The following is a 22,169-nucleotide window of genomic DNA, read 5'->3' as shown; positions in this document are numbered from 1 at the left end:
CTTTGGCCCCAGCATGCTGTGCTCAGGGGGAGGAATGGTCTAGGGGATGCCCGGACAGGTAAGGCTGCTCATCAGGTTAGGGGTCTCTAAGCCCACTGATGCATTACTCACCACCTCTCTGCTGCGTTCCTCCTTTTCTGTTGCTGATAAAGCAGTGAACCCGAGTGCAAAAAGCTACAGACTATCTCACGTTCATACCCCTGTGCAAAACACACGTGCATGCACCCATCAGAAACATCATTTTAAAGATTTTTAAAATGTGTTTCTAAAACATGCCCCCTAAGCTTACAGTTCAGGTTTTAAGCCAGGTCTACCAGTAGTCTTCAGCAACTTGCACTGTGCCTGGCAATGCTGGGTAAATGTTTGTTGAATGAGTTTTGCTTTGTTGAGTGGCATGAGTTTTGCTCTGACCTGGAGCAGCTTAACCATCTCAGGGCTGCTTCAGCTCAACCACATTTTGAATCATCAGATGCTACAGTGATGTCAGATCTTAGCGGCAGGCCTAGTTCAACCTGGGTAGCAAAAATTAACATCCCATTCTTTTCAAAGCAGAGCCTAGAAAGGGATTTTCTAGTCTAATTACCCTGAATCAAAAAAGGAAGGAGAAGGGAATCCATCAGTCTGGTCATAACCCAGACACCTGTGAACCAGATGAACAGAAGGGTGACACCTACCTTCAGAATGTTTCCCTCCAACTGATAACTTCCTCCCTGACCCTCTCAGATCAGGGTCATCTCCAGATGCTTGGAAAAAAAAATGGTGCAGTTTCCTCAGCTCCGCCCATCTGTATCCCAGGATGTGAGGGAAATGAGCAGTTTCCATTGACATCCAGGTGATCCACCTACATCTCAGAGTTTGAGCCCCAGATCTGCAGAGAAGGACTATAAAACATGAATGCATCCACCTGCAGCCCCGTGGAAATGGTGGTGACATGGCCAGGGACACATTGTTAGTGCGAGGCTTTTCTTATTGATTCGTTCTTGATTCTCAGCGCTTTGGATTATAATACGGACTGGGCTCACTTTGATCGGTCACAGTGAATAGTGTCGTTAAGCAACACCAATGTCATTTTTACTCTGTTTATAATCATATTTTCATATTTCCTGAAGAAAGTACTTTTATAATAAACTATATATTCTATTTACTTATTTGAAACAGTTAATTAGTAGGTATTTCACAGAGAGTCCAGTCATCTTGTCCAAGGCTAACGTGAAAAACATGCTCCACTTTACGGTGTTCTTGAGAACAATTCCATTAAAAGGGCTTTAAATTACCAATGTTATTTTATACAACCCATCTCACAAATCTTCCACGACTTTGGTTCCCCAAACCCCGTAGTTTCTGTTGGTTACATAATTCTGATTCTGGTTCAGTGCTTTGAGACCTTTTTCATGGCAGAGGAGAACCAACATTAATTTTAGGTGAATTTCCAAAAGACAGACTACATTTTGGCTCCATAGAGAGCTTTGTGAGTAGAATATTACACCCCACAGCTTGTGTCTACCATATCGGTCTTGATACCATCTTCCCAAATTGCTGTGGTCTACAGAGAGTTGAAACCTCTCTGTATCTCCGTGTATCAGAACACAGCAAGATGTGTATGCTATGTGTATTCTTAGCAGGAATAAACAATGTATAAGTCATTCTAAAGTTGAAGGATCTTTTTTTATGAAGCCAATGCAGAAACTAAACTTCTCCCCCCTTCCAAAGAGAAGCATTTATTCAAAGCAAGAACACATGGTGTTACAATTTGCATGTAAACTCTGAGGACTTAAAAATAAAATTTGAAAGTCACACTGTAGGATCCCTTATGGGTCTACTGGACACCCACATGCCCTCGGCCGAAGCCTGAGCTGTGGTGCTAGATGTGTCCGTTTCCATGTCTGGCAATTCTATTATTGGTATATAAATAACCGATATTAAAATGCCATTTCTTTTCATTAGAAATGCAGGATTCATTGTCTCAAATTGATGAATTATCAATATTCTGCTTCCAAATGATAACTCTCGAGGTGCCTGGAGACAGAAGGTGGTGACAGTCTGTCTCCAAAGCAGCAAGCTGAGCGGGTACATAAGTCTTTACCTGTGGCTTCCGAATGTGCCCAGGGTGGTCCTGGTGGGAGGATGAAGGATGTGAGAGGTGGCGGGGGATGAGAAGTCAGCTGTGCTCTTATGGGCCTATGCTTTTCATGTAGTCTTATTCCCAAGGCACACACCCAGAAGTTCCAACTGGGCGGCAATTCCGTTTGCCAAAAAAAAAAAAATTTGATCCCACAGATGTAACAGGTTTTTGCTGGACTGTCTGAATCTAATCAAGACACAGCATCAGTGGAAATGACACCATCACTCGGATGGTGATGGACGTTCTCCTGCTACCACATAAACGCCCTGTGTCGGTTTGCTTAGTAATGACCTCACTGTTTATCTTTTTCTGTGGTAATGATTATTTTTACTCCTGTGCAGCTTCTCTTATTGTGTTCCCCATATTCAGAAGGTAAATGACAACTGTGCACATCAGCTAACCGCCACTTTCAAACAGTGGCCTACCTCGCCCGGCTCATAGGGCTCTGTAACTGAGAGGTGAATCTCAACTCGTCCAAACCTGTCTCGACGCTTTGAACCAAACGTGCTTCAGAGCCCCCACCTGGCCTCGTGAGGGCTTGGCTAGGCCCCAGCCACCCCTCTGAAAATTGACTTTAAAAAAACACAGCTTAGGAGGCCCTAAGGGCTTCAGACCTTGCCTCAGAAATGAAACTTACAGTCTCGAAGTGGTACAAAGCAGTCAAAGTCAAAGAAAAAAAGAAGGATTTTTTTTTTTTCTATTCACTGTGAAATAATACTTATTCATTTAGTCTAGTGACAATAAAAGATTTCAAAGGCAAATGCAGACTACTTAAAAGGTAAAGAAATTTTATAATCTGTTATAAAAAGCAGATCACTAATACGACATTGTAAATCAACTATACTTCAGTAAAAAGGGGAAAAATTCAGATCAATAGTCCAAGAAAAGTTTGTCCTCTTGACAGAGAGAAAACCAAATTCTAACTTTGTACCACCTTACATATTAAAATGCGTTCCACTCTTAACCAGTTCTGACCACATATAAACCTCCTTTATCAAGGGTTTTTTTTTTCTATAAAACTTCTACAGATTCTCTTCACCTTCAGATTTTTTCCTTTTCTCATTTTCTCTTTTTTTAACCTCCTAGGGGGGAAAAGAAAAGGAAGGATATACATTTAAGTGTATCTTGCTAACCCATAATCTTAGGGACCCTGAGGAAGGTACTTCATCACAACATAATCATTTTGATGATACACTGCAAAAGGAATAAGGTGGCATGAAGGATGGAATTTGAAGAAGATTGCTGGACATGTTTAGTGAAAGTGTTAGTCACTCAGTCATATCTGACTCTTTGAGACCCCATGAAGTGTAGCCCACCAGGCTCCTCTGCCCATGTACTTTCCCAGGCAAGAATACTGGAATGGATAGCCATTTCCTTCTCCAGGGGATCTTCCCCATTCAGGGATGGAACCCAGGTCTACTGCATGACAGGCAGATTCTTTACTGTCTAATCCATGTTAAAATGGACTAGAATAAGGTTATAACAGCCTAGTGAATTTAGGGAGCCGTGAGCAGTGCTACTGGCGCTCTGGTCTCTACTCTTTCAGCCAATCTATGATGATTACAAAAACCCAGCAGTCATGATACAGTTTGTATTTCCAAGTACACATCCTGCCAGGCTCTTAAAGAACACATTTGTAACACTTCATGTAGATTTTTAAAACTTCAAGAAAGTCGTTATTTGTAAAAAGAAGCTTTGGTTTTAGTGCACTTTCCCTCAAGACTGGAAAGTAAAAAGTTATGGGAGCAACAGATATGGGAAACAGTGGTATCAAGTGACTTCTGCAGTTTGTCCCATTTATATGATCACCGTAAGGAAGAGGAAACATGAGAAAATCTTGTCATTAGCAGGGAGACTTTTTTCTTTAAATGTGTTGTAGGTCAGGGCTTGGTTCTGGTTTTTGTTGGAAGGGATGAGGAGAAACATCGGTAGATACACCCACTGCCCAGCGAGTCTATGGACCGGCTTGGTGCCTTTGGGTAAATTCTTAAACCGTGATAAACCAAGCCTGAGTCCCAGAAGGGTGTGGATGGTTGCACAAGACACACACACCTATAACAACGCATTGTTGATCCTGGTGCAGCCAAAGGCAGGAGCTGTCAGTAAGCACCCTCCTTATTTCTCAACCCCCCACACCCGAGAATGTTGTCTTTGAATCATGAGCTGATAAAAAACTTCATATTTTTCACATGTCACTTTTGATTTGGTGACTGTGTAAATAATCTTGCGACATATATTCAAAATCTTAAGCCTCTCAGAGTACAAAGCTAACCAGGCACATCATCCTTCACGATTTGAAGAGATAATTGAACGGTGTTTTCAACAAAGGGGTGGTATGGATATTTTATATATTCTTTAAAACGTTTAGATGCTTTTGAAGCTGTGTAAATATGACTCTTGTCCGATTAGCAGCTTTCTTTCCTTCTTAGCTTCTGAGGTGGTATAACTCACAGTCCTGGGGCTAAATCTCCTCCCTTCTGGCTTTGTCAGCTCGAAGCCTAGTTTGTGAAAGTGTTTTTAGCCTCCTAGTCACTCTGAAGTCATACAGTGACAGAATAATTCATTTTCATTCATCTAACCACCTTTCAATCCTCCTGAGTTTTTGAATGATACTCTGTAACAAGACCTTTAACAGTGTCAGTAATGGCTCTATGTGTGTACGCGCGCGCATGTGTGTGTGTGTGTGTGTGTGTGAGCAGGAACGGGATAAAAAGGAGTCAGTATAGATTCACTTACTTTCTTCCATACATCTTCTTTTAAGTTGTCACAAAGCATTTACATAGTCTTTAGGTAAATTGTATTTTTCTTCTTTCTTTTTTGTTTTATCAAGCACTGTGTGAAGCCTCTGGTTTTTCACGTTCAGGTACTATGCAAAATATGTAAGTACTTTGTTGTAAACTGCTGTTTTGCTGGCCCCACTACAAGTAGGAAAACACTGTTAAATTGAAAAAAGAAACAGCTGGCTTCACCATAGCCCTCTCATAGTGTCTATAATTAATAGGATGCTTTTATTTGAAAGGACTGCTGTGGTGTACTGTGAGCCAATTCCAACAGGCTGGGCTAGTAAGACAGCAGAGGAAATGGGAAGAGGCTCCAGTCCACATCCTCTTGTTGCTGATAGTCTCCAAGTATGGTGGAGAGAGTGGGGGGCCACTGGGGGACCACAGTCACAGGGAGCTAGGCTGGGTCCCTTCCCCATATGAGGGAGACTGATGACACAGATGGAGGAGTCGGGAACATTTCATCACAGAGGAAGGCACTCCTTCAATAGTTGGGGCTGCCAATACTCAGAATCCTGGGGATAAGATCACTCAAAAATAGGTTAGGAATGTCCATGATGGTCCAGTGGTTAAGACTCCATGCTTCCACTGCAGAGCATGCGGGGGGGGATCCCTGGTCGGGGAACTAAGATCCTGCATGCTGTTTGGCACAGCCAAAAATGATAATAATTATTATTATTTAAAAATAAATGTTTAAAAAGTAGGTTAAGTTCAGCAGGAACATATGCAAGGATTTGCTTATGTGATGAGAAACCAGAAATGGGAAAACTGGAGTGAAGCAAGATGCAGGCACGTTGGCAGGTGCCGGAGCTAGAGTTCTGGGACAGTCGGACCCTGAGAGCTGGGGACAGCGACGAGCGTGGGCTGGCTCCCATCTTCTGAGATGGGAGGCTGCACAGCTCAGCCGGCCTCAGCGAGCGATCTGGTGGCTCCATGCCTCAGCGTCTCCACCACTCACGTCACAGTATCCCCTGTACACACTCTCGAGTTGTGGTGAGGATTAAATCAGCTAATCCACAGAGTTGTTGGCAGTGGTCCTAACACAAATTTGGGCTTCCCCGGTGGCTCAGAGAGTAAAGAATCTGCCTGCGATGCAGGAGGCACCCAGATTTGATCTCTGGGTCAGGAAGATCCCCTGGAGAAGGGAATGGCAACCCACTCCAGTATTCTTGTCTGGAGAATTCCATGGACAGAGGAGCCTGGTGGGTTATAATCTGGTCCATGGTGTTGCAAAGAGTCGGACATGACAGAGTGGCTGACACTTTCACATTTAACAGAAACTCAAATAATGTTAGCTATTATAACATTTTTTTCTCTCAATAGTAATTATATTATAAACTGAAAAACATATTCTAGTCTTAAATCAAGAGAAAGAGGAGTGTGTCAGAAATGCCTCCAAATATAGACTAGCCGGTGGGGAGGAGGGTGGGGGTGGGCTGGGGAGAGACCTCTGCACACGTGCCGGCTTGCCTGCACCCCCCAGAGAAAGCAAGAGGAAGGCGAAGCAGAAACCGCTGGAGCCGAAAATACCAAAGTGGGCTCCCATGAGACACAGTGATGCTCTAATCCAGGCCTAGTCTTAAAAAGTAGTGGTAAACCCCAGAAACCATTTGAAAACAGACACTTGTTCAAACCAAAGAGCAGGTGATCTAAAACATTGCCTTCCAAATCAAGACGTTCAACAGGATTGTCTGTGCAGCTGGATTCTGTTTAGGCATTGCACATCTTCTCCAAGGTATGAAAATCTGTCAGCATTGACTGAGCCCAGCCTTGACAGAGGAGCAGAGGAATCACTGGGCAAGTAAGAGAGCTGCCCTGAGCGAGGCTCTGCGGTCCTGCTGCCTCCACACTGGTTAACTGACTGCAGTGTCCTCACTTGTAAGATGCAAGTGATGGTATCTACCTAGCAGAGCTGTTGTCAAGACTCAGAGCCTGCAGGCCTGCAGGTAGTGGACACTCAGTAAATGTAGCTCATGTCAGACATCCGTTTCTTCCTCATAAGAATTATTTGGATGGGCTCTTATCCCCTTCCTCAGATGAAGAAATTGAAACTCAAACCAATTTGGTCTTGAAGATGGTAAAGCCAGGATTCCAGCAGGTCTGCTGAGTCAGAGCTGAACTTCCAGGGGCTCCTGAGAGATGACTGAAAGCACAGCGCCCAAGCTCTCGTGCCCTCACTTGTTCCACTCAGGCCGACACTGAGAGAGGTGCTGTTCATTTGTTGAGTCTCCACCTCACCCATCACGCTCTTTCTCTCCTTAAACCCCTCCTCCAAGCCCTTGTGCCCTTCTCCTTATGCCTGGCGGTCCTGAAGACCCAGTACTAGCATTGCTTCGTACAGGAAGCCTTCCCTGCCTGCCCCAGGCTGGCCAGTCCCTGTCCTCTGTCCTTCTGTAGCACCCCGCTGGCCCAAATCATGCTCATCTGAGTAGGCCCTAGGACTTCCCTGGTGGTCCAGGGGTAAGACTTCACCCTCCAATGCAAGGGGTGTAGGTTCCATCCCTGGTCGGGGAGCTAAGATCCTGAATGTCTAGGGGCCAAAAAACCAAAACACAAAACAGAAGCAGTCTTATAACAAATCCAATAAAGACTTTAAAAGGGTTCCACTTTAAAAAAAAATAAATTAAAAAATACGAGGTCTGGCAGAGTACCCAGGAACATGACAAGCATTCAATAAATATAGGAATAGAAAGCCTACTTTGGTAAATTCCGGTGGTGTTTTTTCAAAACAATCAAGTTAATTATAATACATTTTTTATAGTAAGCAATTAAAGTAACTCTCTAATTTAAAAAATTTTCCCTATGCGTCATGAGAAGGACTGGTTCCCTCCAACCCCGGTGGCCATGGGGTCCCCCGAAGCCATCAGTATTGCTGTCAACTAGCTCAAACTACCGCTCAATTGCACTCATCTCACATGCCAGTAAAGTAATGCTCAAAATTCTCCAAGCCAGGCTTCAGCAATACATGAACCGAGAACTTCCAGATGTTCAAGCTGGTTTTAGAAAAGGCAGAGGAACCAGAGATCAAATTGCCAACATCCGCTGGATCATCGAAAAAGCAAGAGAGTTCCAGAAAAACATCTATTTCTGCTTTATTGACTACGCCAAAGCCTTCGACTGTGTGAATCACAATAAACTGTGGAAAATTCTGAAAGAGATGGGAATACCAGACCACCTGACGTGCCTCTTGAGAAACCTGTATGCAGGTCAGGAAGCAACAGTTAGAACTGAACATGGAACAACAGACTGGTTCCAAATAGGAAAAGGAGTACGTCAAGGCTGTATATTGTCACCCTGCTTATTTAACTTATATGCAGAGTACATCATGAGAAACGCTGGCTGGAGGAAGCACAAGCTGGAATCAAGATTGCCAGGAGAAAAATCAATAACCTCAGATATGCAGATGACACCACCCTTATGGCAGAAAGTGAAGAGGAACTAAAAAGCCTCTTGATGAAAGTGAAAGAGGAGAGTGAAAAAGTTGGCTTAAAGCTTAACATTCAGAAAACTAAGGTCATGGCATCTGGTCCCATCACCTCATGGTAAATAGATGGGGAGACAGTGGAAACAGTGTCAGACTTTATTTTTGGGGGCTCCAAAATCACTGTGGATGGTGACTACAGCCATGAAATTAAAAGACGCTTACTGCTTGGAAGGAAAGTTATGACCAACCTAGATAGCATATTAAAAAGCAGAGACATTACTTTGCCAACAAAGGTCTGTCTGGTCAAGGCTATGGTTTTTCCAGTGGTCATGTATGGATGTGAGAGTTGGACTGTGAAGAAAGCTGAGCACCAAAAAATTGATGCTTTTGAACTGTGGTGTTGGAGAAGACTCTTGAGAGTCCCTTGGACTGCAAGGAGATCCAACCAGTCCATCCTGAAGGAGATCAGTCCTGGGTGTTCATTGGAAGGACTGATGCTGAAGCTGAAACTCCAATACTTTGGCCACCTCATGTGAAGAGTTGACTCATTGGAAAAGACCCTGCTGCTGGGAGGGATTGGGGGGCAGGAGGAAAAGGGCATGACAGAGGGTGAGAAGGCTGGATGGCATCACCGACTCGATGGACATGAGTTTGAGTAAACTCTGGGAGTCTGTGATGGACAGGGAGGCCTGGCGTGCTGCGATTCATGGGGTCACAAAGAGTCGGACACGACTGAGCGACTAAACTGAACTGAACTGAGCAATTCTCCAAAATGACGAGTGCCAGAATTGCTGGCGCTCTCATACATTTTTTTAAATTTTAAACTTGCCTTTCTTTTCTCTCTTGCTTGCTTTCTTCAGTTCTGTGAATCATTTAAGAAAATGATGCTGCCACAGGGAACAGGTACTGAAAACATTACTTCCTCATAAGTAGATATAATTTGTTTTGTTTGCTTTTCCTTAGAAGGTATTTTTTCTCTTCTCTTAAATTACTTTTCTGTCCATTTCTGTAACAAGATCTGAATTCATTTTTATCTGTGTTCCTGAAATATCGATGAAACTTCCCAAGTGTGGAAACTCTACACAGCTATTTCTCAAATTTTGTAAACAATTATATGCAAATTAAATGCTGTTCGAAAGTAAGGATTCTCTAACAGTGAGTTGACTGGTGTTTTTTGTTTTTTAGGATTTTTTACATTATAATAATACCTAGCATAGCGTTGCCTCTCCCCTTTCTAAGAAAAATTTTTTATTATAGATATTATTCTTTTTTTTGGCCACATGACTTGTGGGACTTTAATTCCCCAACCAAGGATTGAATCGAGGTCCTTGGTAGTGAGACAGCAGAGTCCACTGGATTGCCAGGAAATTCCCTATTATGGACATTTAAAAATATATGCAAAGCAACTATACTACAATAAAAACTAATTTTTAAAATATGCAAAAATAGAATATAAAATGAAGACCCCTGCATTTCAAAAGGTTTCCAGTATCAACCCAGCATTTCTCTTCCCCTCCACCTGTTCTGTTTCCCTCCTCTCCCATCCCAGTGGACAAGAGGGAACGGGACCCTTTGGTTGCAGTGCTGATTTTTCTTTAAAAAAAAAAAACAAGAAAACTTTTAAAGTTTATTTGGCTCCGCAGGGTCTTAAGTTTTGGCATGCAGGATCTTCAATATTTGCTGTGGAATGGGAACTTTTAGTTGCTATATGTGGGATCTAGTTCTCTGACCAGGGATTGAACCTGGGCCCCCTGCACTGGGAGCTCAGAGACTTAACCACTGGACCACCAGGGAAGTCCCAGTGCTAATTTTTCTCTCTGCTTTTCTTTCCTTCCCTGCTGTTCCAAATCTTGGTTCCACTGCAGGGATAGCTTCCTATATACCTCTCGTTCATGTACCCACACCTACAAACACACTCACTCCCACCCACACATTTACACATCTGCACAAACACACACCTTCCCCCAGCCCTCTATCTCATTTGCTGTCTTCCTTAGGTATCAAATATTAGGACAGAAATTTGGTTGAACCCAGGTCTCCTGCACTCCTGGTCGATTCTTTACCAGCTGAGCCACAAGGGAAGCCCAGGAATACTGAAGTGGGTAGCCTATCCCTTCTCCAGCAGATCTTCCTGACCCAGGTATCGAAACACGGTCTCCTGCATTGCAGGCAGATTCCTTACCAAATGAGCTATCAGGGACCTTGGGTTAGTAGGCTCGAAAAAGTATGAAGCCACAGTGCTTCTGAAAACAAACTTATTCAATAGAAAAAGGCTGTAAGTCAGATTTTTTTTAAAAAGTAATATCCTACTGATTGGTGGACTCGTCACAGATTGTTTTTCTTTTTTGCTGCTTCATCCTCTGTGCTTTTCTAGTTTTTAACAATGAGTAGTTATTGCTTTTATACTTTAAAAATATCCACCAAAGTAATGCTCAAAGTAATGCTCAAGAGGTCATTTGGATATTGCCTCTGAAATGGCTCACCAGCAAAATAAATCTGGAGCGAAAACTAAAGAAAACCTTTTCCTAAAGTTCAAACCATATATTCCATGGCTTGGAAGCCCAGAGGTGGAGAAGAAAGGGCTTTTCTTGGCAAAGGAGAGCTGAGTGGGTGAAAGGTTCCACAACCCAAGTCCTGCCTTTTCTCACCATCTTTATCCCTCCGTGTGTCTTTGGCACTTAGCTCTCAACCCCACCCCTGGGCAGGGTCTTCTCCACCCTCCCTGAGCAAGTTAATCCTAGCATGGGCACTGCCCACAGGCCCTTGTCCTAGCCTCCCTCCCCTGTAATTAACATGTGTGCACTAGCTCCTCCAAGAGTTGAAAGGATTAACCTGCTTGCCTCTGGTAAAGTCGGGCCAGGTGCTGTGTTGCCTGCCATGGTGCTTCATGTGGCATGGGGTTCACCAGACAGCACAAGGACCACTGGGTGGATGGAGCTCAGAAGAGTTGGAAGCATCTCCAAGCTAAATTTCCTTAGCTGTAAAGTGACCGTTTCCACAGGGAGATTGGCAGAATTAAATGTAGGGGCACCGCACCTAATGGGACACAAGAACTCAAGGTAAATGGAGTTGAAACACGCCATTTCAGGTATACGCCTCAACCCAGAAGAAGTTTTTGTCCTAAGAATCTTGACTTTCCCATCTATTCTTATGCCCCTATTATGTCATAGTTGTACCAACAGTTTGAAAGTAACCTCTGAAGTCTTAGGGTGTTTTGGTTCGGTTCGGTTCGGTTTGGTTTGGTTCAGTTTCCCTGAGCTTCAACTTTTTCTCAACTGTTAAGTAAATGATAGCTCCCCCACAAAGCTGGGTAATAATCAAGCTTTCTTGAGATAACATGCAACACTAGCAAAGTCTTATTGAACTATATAAAAACTGTGCATTTCCCAAGGGATGTTGTTCATTTGTTGTCTTCTTGTTTTAGGGTGTTTTTTTTTTTTTTTTTAATTAGAAATGAAAAGGAGGTACTATTTAGTGGTCAAGTACATGGGCTTTAGAATGAGACCTAGGCTGGAGCCTGAGCCAAGTGATGGCCATTCTGGGCTCAGTGTTCTCATCTGTGAAATGGGAATAATATGGTCACCTTATAGGATCATTATAAGAATGAAATGAAATAAAGCCCAAAGCAGGCAGCTTTCTTTGGCATGTAATAATATTCAATCAACAGTAACCAGTATTAGAGCAGGTGTCCTCATAGGCTTGAATGTGACCATCCTCTGCCCATTCCTCCCCCCCACCCCAGGGGCAGCGTGGTGGGTTTACTGCCAACTTACTGTCTAGCCAACTGTGCATCCTTGAGTCATTTCTCCATTTGTAAAATGGGAGGTTGATCTAGGTCATACTGGTGATTCTTCACCTCTAAAAATGTGGCTGGCTATTTAAGAAAACATGCTGTGATGGTTCAGGGTGACAGAATGACCAACTTGAGATTATTTCAAATTAACAACATTGACTTGCTCCTCTTTAGTCTCTCTGCTCATCTGCTTTTGCACTGGTTCCCAACTCAGCAGTTCATTAAACTTCCTCAGGGAGCATTTTAAGAGCTGCAGATGCTTGGGGTCTAAACCCTGAGCAATAATTACATCAGAATATCTGGCACTGGGCATCTGTATTTTTTAAAAGGTCCCTAGGTGATTCCACTGTGCAACCAGGGTTAAGAAGCATTGCTCTATACACATGACATAGTCAAAAACAAGGGAAGGGAGATAGGACCTGGATAAGCTGCAAGCTGCCTCTGTGAGGAGATGTGATCTCAGAGGTAGTGTTTTGATTTTCTCACTTCTAAATTTGCTCTTTTCCTAAACATCGCTGAGAGCATAGCCTGACATCAGTCCCCATCGCCCTCCAAACCAAACCCAAACTCCTTGACCTGCTTACACAGCTCTTCGTGGTCTGACTTCTGCTGCCTGTCTCATTTTTCAGTTGGCCTGTCTCTATGCCCTAGTGGAGAGTAATCATATGGCAGTGGGTTGTTTTTTTTTTTTTCCCAGCTTCAAGCCTTTGTATCTTCCCTACACCTGTCTTTTCTTATCTAACCTTAGCTCCCACCTCTATACCAACTTCTGCTTATCATTCAGGCTCTCCTGTGAACTTTCTTTTTCTTCCCTGAGTACTCCCACAGCTCACTCTGCATACCCACTGCACACTCAGTCACACCACTTGATCTGCATTTCCAGCCCCACAGACTGTTAAATTCCATGAAAGTCAAGAGTGTGGTTTATTCACCACTGCATTCCCTATAGTTCACATGATCAGGTTGAGTGAGTATTGGTGGAAAGAATGAACAAATAACTGAGTGACTATACAATTTAAAAAAAAAAAGGAAGAGAAATTCTCTCTCTTTTTTTTTTTTACTGTGTGGTATGGCATGTGGGATATATAGTTTCTTAACCAAGGATTGAACCCATGCTGCCTACAGTGGAAGTGGGAAGTCTTAACTTACTGTACCTCCAGGGAATTCCCAGGAAAGCAAAATTCTTAAGGAACTGAGTCACAGTTAAATTAGAGAACCTAAGTCCTATAAATGATTGAATATACAAGAAAAAATAAATTCTTAATGACTAATATTCACACTAAGCCAGGTCTCTTTCATTTAAGAGCATTCTTTAATGCCAGGGAGAGGGGGAGCCACAGTGAGGAAGCAGACTAACTTTTCACCAAGAGGAACTTAATTTCCTTAGTGGTTGGGCTGCATTATTTGCTGCATAGAGTAATCAACAGACTTCTAACTCTAATAAAGAGGAGCACATTTGAATGTCTATTAATGCATATTTTATTGATTGATATTAATCCTCTACTCCTTGCAACCTGTAACCTCTGTCCATGGAATTCTCCAGACCAGTATACTGGAGTGGGTTGCTATTTCCTCCTCCAGGGGATCTTCCTGATCCAGGAATCGAACCGGGGCCTCCCGCATTGCGGGCAGATTCTTTACCATCTGAGCCACCAGGGAAGCCCAGTCCTCTAGTTAATGAATTATTTGCACATAAAAATGATAGGATGCTTACAATTTATTTTAAAAATCCCAGAGCGGGGAGAGGGACGCAGAGAGGTACAGGTGAAGTAAGACTGAACAAGCGTTGATAGCTTTAGAAGCTGGATGGACACATGGGAGTTCATTATCCTATTTTCCCTGCTTTGGCATACAACTTGAAACTGTCCAAAATAGAATGTTAAAAAATAAATGTCAAAAGAATAAAATTGTGGGAGGAAGTTTTTCTCAGTACTGCCACTTGGTTCAGTGAGTGGTGGTTTTTTTTTTTTAAAGGCAGTCATACATCATCTGGAGTCAGCCAGGTCTTGGTCAGTTGAAAAACAGGAATGTTCTCCAAGGTTAGTAAACTGTAATCAGGCCCACATAGTTTTCAGGCACCAGAGTTTACAAGTCACAACAGTTGATTTGTAACTCCATTCATGTGTCCACAAGAAATACAGCCTGTGTCGATGTCCCCCTTTATTTGCTTAGCCAAACAGTGCTTTTCCACAGCACATTCAACCTCGAACCCGACCCAGGACCCCAGTTTACGATCGCTGTCACCACCCTGCCCTTCCGCATTGTTTTCACAAATTCAAAACCTTCCTCCTTTTAAAGGTAGCAAAAATCAGCCCAGTGTCTCCTTGTATTACTTGTAACATTTGTTGACTCAAACGCAGGGACTCTTTCTTTTCCGAGGGGCCTTTCACTGCAGCCAGGAATATGCATGCATTGACGCGGCCACGGGCTCTTCCTTCCGAGCCTCCCCTCTCCCGCCTCTCGGCTCCCGCGTCAACCACGCTGCTTCCGCCTTGGTGTTGGAGGCCGGGAGGGTTTTCCCACCAATTTCAGGCCACGCCCTCCCCGCCTTCGGTCCGCAGAGTGCGCCCTCCCTCGCCTGGAGCAAGCTGGAAGCGAAGGTTCCGGGCCGTGCAGGTTCCAGGCCTTGCTGACCCACACTCGAGACAGCTCCATGGTGGGGTTTCTACTCTGCCGAGTAGAATCCTGTCCTTCCTCCCAGCTTCTCTTCTCCCACTGCCTCGCCCAGGGGCCACAGCCACCTTCCTGTCCCCTTGCTGAGTCTTCTTTCAGACTTCCCTCCTCTTGCCTTTGCATCTTTTGCTATTTCAGCTAAATCAGATGTAAAGGTGCTTCTTACTGCGGCTGTGCAGTTTCTTGTTATCTGCTGGTGGTGGGGTTTTTGTTTTGACAGTATCCTAAAAACTGCTTAACATGACACTTTTCTCCTTTCTCGGAAAGGTCTGTAACAATACACCTCAGCCATGATTGTTCCTTCTACTCCTTTAAACCCTGCACCCTAAACTGCCCTCAGGCTTCAAAGAGCTGTTTTCCTAGAAATTTTTATTTGCTATTTTGGGGTACCTTCTTTTGCTGTCTTTTTGAGCATGCCATGACCCCTTTTGATTTTTTCATCAACCCGGAGAAAAGGGGTAATTTTATAAAAGAATAGAGATGTAGAAAAGTTGATTCGCTCAGATTACAGCTAATAACTGGCCAAGCCTCATTCCTCTCCTCGTTCAGTCATCCTTTACTCATTCACTTCGTGAAGATTTATTTGATCACTTTCTGTGCTGGCTCACTTCCAAGCCTAGATTTTGAAAATGAGCTTTTAAAAATTAAAAGCTTGGGGTTTATTTAAGAATAAAATATTTACTTTTCATCTCATTAGTAAAGTGACTTGTAATCATCGATGTTAATTTATCTCAGGCCACGAAAATAATCAGTGTACACGTTTGGATTTCATTATAAAACTCTTGCCAAACAAATCTAAGATAGACACGAAATCTCTAGACCTAAAGTGTTCATTCAGTAGTGGTAATTCTTTTCATTCCAATCATTGTAGGGAGGCCCCTTCAAGATCAAACAGACTGTACCCAACTCCCCCAGTGCTACTTAACTAGTTGGGCAAGTTACTCATCATTTTGAGCCTCTTTCTTCATCTTTAAAAGGAGGATAATGGATTTGTTACATAAAGTGCTTAGATGAGTGCAAGGTATATAGAAAGCAGTTAATAAATATAGCTCCCTTTTCTTCCACTATCAACTGTAAATTTATCAGTAGCAGTAAAGAGTAGAATGTTTGAATAACAGGCAAACAAGTCTCATTCTTTCCCATCGTGCACCAAACTGTCCTGGAAACACTATAAATAAGTGACTAAGGGTGTTTTAGTTTTACTGCCTCTTCTTTACATAGTCTACCATTTGATTGATATGTTAATGAGAAATGAATGACAAGGTAGCATGCAAGGTAGAATCCTTGGATGATTGTAATTTACACCCTACATGATCACCCTCAATTCATGGAAAGTTGGATGAAAACAGTACTTGAGAAAAATATATTGAGTTTTAAAGATACGATCTGACTAATTAGTTGCTTTCTTCTTTGCACCTACTACCTTCAGGTAGGACAGGAGTTCTCTAATTATCTTTAAAAGGTTGTTATTGAAGCACATTCACAAGTCATTCTTGGGAGAGAGGGGGGCAGCTTTCCTGTTTGTTGGTTTGTTTGCTGTATTTTAAGAGAGATGGAATTATCAATTTAGCATTACATCTGTCACATTTCAAAAATAAGACTAGGAAATGTATGATTTCAAAATCATCATCAGAGCAATAAAATGGTGTTCATCAGAGAGAGACTAGTCATGAGTTCCACAAAAATCTTTTCTTTAAAAATGGAACCATTCTCCTACCTACACTTTTAATGAAAGTCAAATGTACCTCTTGGCAAAGGAAGAGATTTCAAGTGTGTAAATTCTGTTTTCTGATACAGGATATTTATTTTTCATTAGCCAACCCTCTAGTTGTTCATAGTATAGCTGTGGCCACTTTCTATTAACTGGATGTATACTAAAGTATATAGGTTTAGCCTGCCTTAAAGAGGTGAATGATAGTGGATACAAAAGGCTTTAACTATAACACACTTTTCAAATGTTAACTGTAAACAGGAAACACATATTATGGATTCCTGTTTTTAAAAATTACCCACTGCCACTTATGTTCCAGAACTAGGTCATATTTTTTGGGTGGTCAGATGTTTATATTTTATAATGATTCCTGGCTGTTACAAATGATTTTTGCTGAGACCTAGGAAACTGGACTGCATATTGTTAATGAAAAACATATTCTCCTAGATGAGTGATATTCTCAGTGATTCATTTTTATAATTAAATCTGGATGTTAGCATATAGACATTGCTTTACTTTTAGAAAATATGGGACTTATGGGTAGGGCAAGCTCAGAAAACAGATTTCTTAAAAACAAAGATGCTTTTTTTTGGTAGACTCTTTAAAAGACACTTGGGAGCAATCACGCTTTTTTTTTTTTAATGGCAGAGAAGGTTGTTTTAAGTAACACAGAGGGAAAGACATGATCTTCCATTACAGTGACAGCACTTAGCCATAATCACCATGTCAGGAACATCTTCTTTACAGGTAAAAGACATTGAATAATAGAATTTACTTGAGAAAGCCTGCGACTATTTTGAATTGTCTGGTCTTGAGATATCTATCAAGCAGGGGCCAGTACTTCTCAGGGAACCATGCCTACTTAGTGGGTGATTTTCCCTGACTGCCATCTTCAGAAGTGCTGCCTTTGACGGTGACACAGAACAGTAGCTTTCAGTCTTAGTGGCCGAACGATTGATTCTAATTGTCTTCACTGTTCCCTCTTTCCTATCACAGAATCGGAAGACTTTTTGATGGTACAGAGCCCATTGTTTTGGACAGTCTCAAACAGCACTATTTCATTGACAGAGATGGACAGATGTTCAGATATATCTTGAATTTTCTACGAACATCAAAACTCCTCATTCCTGATGATTTCAAGGTGAGGGATTCATATTAAATTAACAACAGCGTAAATATGTGCTTTTTTTAAAAAATGTGCTCCCAAAAATATTTCTAGCTCTACATTTTTAACATACACCAACTTTAATGGCATCAGAGGTTTCTGACATGGTTATACTGTCTTTGTGAAATAAAGTATATGATCATTGACGTTTACGGCCAAAAGAGGGTGGCTTTTATGTGAAGAATAGAATTACAATTCATTTTAATACATTGAAAATGAATTGATTATATTCAAAGCTTATCTATGATAAGTCTTAGGTAGAGAATAAAAGGAAACCTCTCTAGCTTAATAAAGAGTTTTTCTCTCGGAAATTTAAAGCAAGCATTCTGCTTGCCAGTAAAATTTTAGAGTCGTTCCCTTTCAAAATTACTAACAAGTGTTAGACTTAGTCCTACAAGGTGCTGGAAACTCTAAGCAGTGAAATTAGACAACAAAAAGAAATAGAAAGGGTTAATATTAGAAGGGAATATATAAAAATGTTATCTTTGCAGCTCCTTAATACTTCTCTGAATAGAAGATTCTAAAGAATCAACTAAATATCATTAAAACTAATATAGAACTCGTTAAAGCATCCATATTCAAGGTCCCAATATACTGCAATTAATAGCTTACTGATAGAATACCAAAGCCAATCATAAAACATAATAGGAAAATATAACACTTACAATAACAACAAAAATTATAACACCCAGGAATAAACTTAAGAAATATGCAAAATCTCATTAAGAAAACTATAAATCACTACATGCAAGTTTAAAACAAGAACTGAATAAATGAAGGGACATTCGTGTTCTTGGATGGGGAGCCTCAGTATTGTTGAGATGTCAGCTATGCTCAGACTACTTTATACATTCAGTGCAAACCCACTTAAGTCAGATTTTTTCAATGAAATTTGACCCATTTATAAAATTTGTATAGAAGACAAAAAAGGCTTAAGAATAGCTTTAAAAGTGATATTATACAGCAGAAACCAACACAACATTTTAAAGCAGTTATCCTCCAATTTAAAAAAAAGAATAGCTAAAAAATATTTGATAGATAGAAATGGTGAGCAATGGTGGATGTGTCCTATCAGCCATCACAACATACTACAGTTCTACAGTGAGAAGAAAGTATGATGCTAATAGATGGTAAAATACACACGTAGATCAATGGAGAAAAACAGGATTAGGAGAGAGATGTGTGTGTATGTTGGAATTTGATATATTATCAATGTGGTATTTCAAATTAGTAGGAAAAGAAAAGAATAGTCAGTAATTGGCACTGAGACAGCTAAAACCAAGACCTTTGGAAAAAATGCAAAGCCAGAGCCCTGTCTGTATCATAAGTTCATAAAAATTCCAGGGATAAACATAAAAAGTAAAGCTATAGAAGTATTAGAAGAAAATAAGAAGAAATTCCACAAAAATATAATTGTTAGGCAGAGAAGACCTACTTGAGCAAAACTTAACTACCCAGAAGGCATCCTTAACAAAAGAAAAAAAATTGCTAAATTAAAGACACTATATACAAATAAAACACAAGTGTCAGATGAGGAGAAATATTTACAATGAAAAATTAATATCCATCATAAAAGAGCTCCTAAACATCATTCTGGCCACCTGATGTGAAGAACTGACTCATTGGAGAAGACCCTGATGCTGGGAAAGATTGAAGGCAGGAGAAGGGGACAACAGAGGATGGGATGGTTGGATGGCATCACCAACTCGAAAGACATGAGTTTGAGCCAACTCTGGGAGTTGGTGATGGACAGGGAGTCCTGTAGTCCATGGGGTCACAAAGAGTCAGACACGACTGAGCAAGTGAACTGAACCGAAACATCTGCAAGAAACATGGAAACAACCCAATGGAAAACATTTAAAAATATAAACAAGTTTCTCAAAAGAATAGAAATTGCCACTAAATGTTTGAAAATATATTCAATCTCTTTAGTATCAAAGAAGCAGAACTTGAATATATATCAGATTGGCAAATCTGGAAAAACTTTATATCAGGTTGGCAAAATTTAAAACGTTGATAATATGTAGTATTGAGGAACAGTGTGGTTGGGAGTGAAAACTGTTCAATATTTTTGGAAGACTATTTAGTGGTAGTGCTGTGTGCTTAGTCACTCAGTCGTATCTGACTCTTTACAACCCCATGGACTGTAGCCTGCCAAGCTCCTCTGTTCATGGTGATTCTCCAGGCAAGAATACTGGAGGGGGTTGCCATGCCCTCTTCCAGGGGAATATTCCCAATGCAGAGATCAAACCCAGGTCTATCTCATTGCAGGTGGATTCTTGCAATCCAGGGAAGCCCAAGATAAAGTATTGAGGAACAGTGTGGTTGGGAGTGAAAACTATTAAATATTTTTGGAGGACAATTTAGTGCTAGTTTCAAATTTTTTAAATTATAGAAATTTCATGTCTATTCATTTCTAGAAGTAACATAAATATTCAGATATATGTACTTAGAATGTTTAATAATTCCATGTCTATTCATTTATTTCTAGAAATAACATATAAATATTCAAAGATACATGTACATAGAATGTTTACTGTAGTTATACTTGTTATAGCAAAAGTGGACACAATTAAAAATGTTTAACAATGGCAGATGGTTACAAAATATTATAGAATATTCATACTATGAATTAGTTGATGTGTGGGGGAAAAAACAAGATTTTATTCAATGAAAATATTAAGTAGTAGAATATGTATAGTATGTTTCTATTCATGTAAAAATTATGCATATATATGTATAAATAGCTAGAGAAATATCTAGAAGTGCCAAGTCATGTCCAACTCTCTGCATCCCCATGGACTGTAGCCCTCCAGGCTCCTCTGTTCATGGGATTCTTCAGGCAAGAATACTGGAGTGGGTTGCCATTTCCTCCTCAGGGCATCTTTCTGATCCAGGGATCGAACCTGGGTCTCTTTCATCTCCTGCACTGGCAGGAGTTCTTTACCACTGCACCGAGAGAAGAATAGATCTTAAAACTAACAGGGATCCGAAGGGCCTCTCATCCACCCTCTGCTTCAGGACTTTGAACAGTGGGGCCTGTGCCAAGCATGATTAGCCATATGGAGAAGAGTATAGAAGAGTCGTGTCATGTACACATGTCGCTTCCATGAGAACAATATACACTTGGCAGAAAACTAAGAGTAATAACTGCAGTGAGCATGTGGAGCTCTTTGCAGCCCTGGAATGAATTGGAGGCATTCTCCTGGCCCTGCTGCTCCTCAGGCAGTGGCCGTTCCTGGGGAACCTTCCAGAGCCGGCCTCTCTTGGTGCTGAGCCCAATTCCAGCATTTACAGATGTGGGAAGTTGGTTTGTGCAACGTTGCTCCTAAATGAAAGTTGGCAGCTTTATCAGTGATGGTCTCTTTCAACTCAGAAAGGAAACTGTATTGCAGGTCTCTAATATGGTGCCTTCCTAGGCGTTTTTCAAGGGTGCTCTTCACTGTATACATGCTTCTCTCCGCCTGCCCTTTCCTCCCAGCCCGTGAGTCTTCTTTTTTTTTTCGGGGGGGGTGGGGGAGAGTTGGCCATGAGTCCTGTGGGATCTTACCTCCCCAACCAGAGATCGAACCCACAGCCCCTGCATTGGAAGGTGAAGTCTTAACCACTGGACCACCAGGGAGGTCCCCAGAGGGCAAGTCTCCTGTCTCCAGCCCTCAGCCTAGAGCTGGGGACACCTCTGCTCAGATCGAGCAGAGCCAGCCGGTGGATGGTAGACAGCAGGCCCCACGCTTCCGGGCCCACCGGCTGCAGAGTTGAGCATCGCCACCTGCTTCCCACACCAGATGCCCTGGAAGAAGGTGAAAGAAAGAGGAAGAAGGTGAGGGCTGCTGCTAGAAAGCAAGCAGAGGCCCCCCGTGGAGACGCACAGAAGCGAAGGGAGGGGAGAGGCTGCTGCGCAAGGGCGGGGGGCTTTGGGTGTGACCCCAGCCTCTCTGCAGACCCAGAGCCCCGGGTGGCAGTCGTTAGGGCTGGGAGAGCAGGTTAGGCCAGTAGAGAAAGGGCGTCAAGTGGGATACCCGAGCATCCATCGGACCAAAGGTGCCTTACTCTCTGATGTTTTCCTAGAAGGAAGGCCCTGGGACTTGGGAATGGGGTGGAGGAGAAATGTCACTCCACTCAGAACCTTTACCTGGATCGTTCATGGCCTCCTTAACCTGAGCAGCCCACCCAGGAGCTGGCCATGCCCACCTCCTTATCCCCACTACCAAATCAGCTCCTCTTCCTTTGTGTCCTATCTCAGGAAAATGCCAGAATCCGCCTATCTGCTCCGGTCTTGCCCCTCCCACCATCCATCCATCCATTGGCCCATACAACGCTCTAGATACTTCGGGAATCAATCCACACCTCTTATCCCCACTCCCTGGTCCAAGGCCCGGAAGCTCTCAAATGACTCATCATTGGTCTCTTCCACCCTTACTCCTTCTCCTCCACTCTCTGTGTTGAAACCAGGAGACACTTCTTTTCATTAAACTTTCTGGGGTCATTATAGATTCTCATG

General features: G+C 42.1%; 1 protein-coding gene across 4 annotated transcripts in view; it reads left to right on the top strand.

Moving 5' to 3' along the window:
* The window catches only part of KCTD1 (potassium channel tetramerization domain containing 1), a 196,961-nt gene that overhangs the window by 157,313 nt on the left and 17,479 nt on the right, over positions 1-22,169 (top strand). For 3 of the 4 annotated variants that reach the window (XM_070452773.1, XM_070452774.1, XM_070452771.1), the window contains exon 3: positions 17,500-17,644. The exons of the other annotated variant lie outside the window; for it this stretch is intronic. In XM_070452773.1, the coding sequence (XP_070308874.1) occupies positions 17,500-17,644 (145 nt within the window). The remainder of the gene's footprint in view (positions 1-17,499; positions 17,645-22,169) is intronic. 4 annotated transcript variants of the gene reach the window in all.

This window comes from Odocoileus virginianus, chromosome 22 (genome assembly GCF_023699985.2).
Source record: "Odocoileus virginianus isolate 20LAN1187 ecotype Illinois chromosome 22, Ovbor_1.2, whole genome shotgun sequence".
NCBI lineage: Eukaryota > Metazoa > Chordata > Mammalia > Artiodactyla > Cervidae > Odocoileus > Odocoileus virginianus.
The sequence above is the reverse complement of the archived record's forward strand: the minus strand, read 5'-3'. Positions and strand labels throughout refer to the sequence as shown.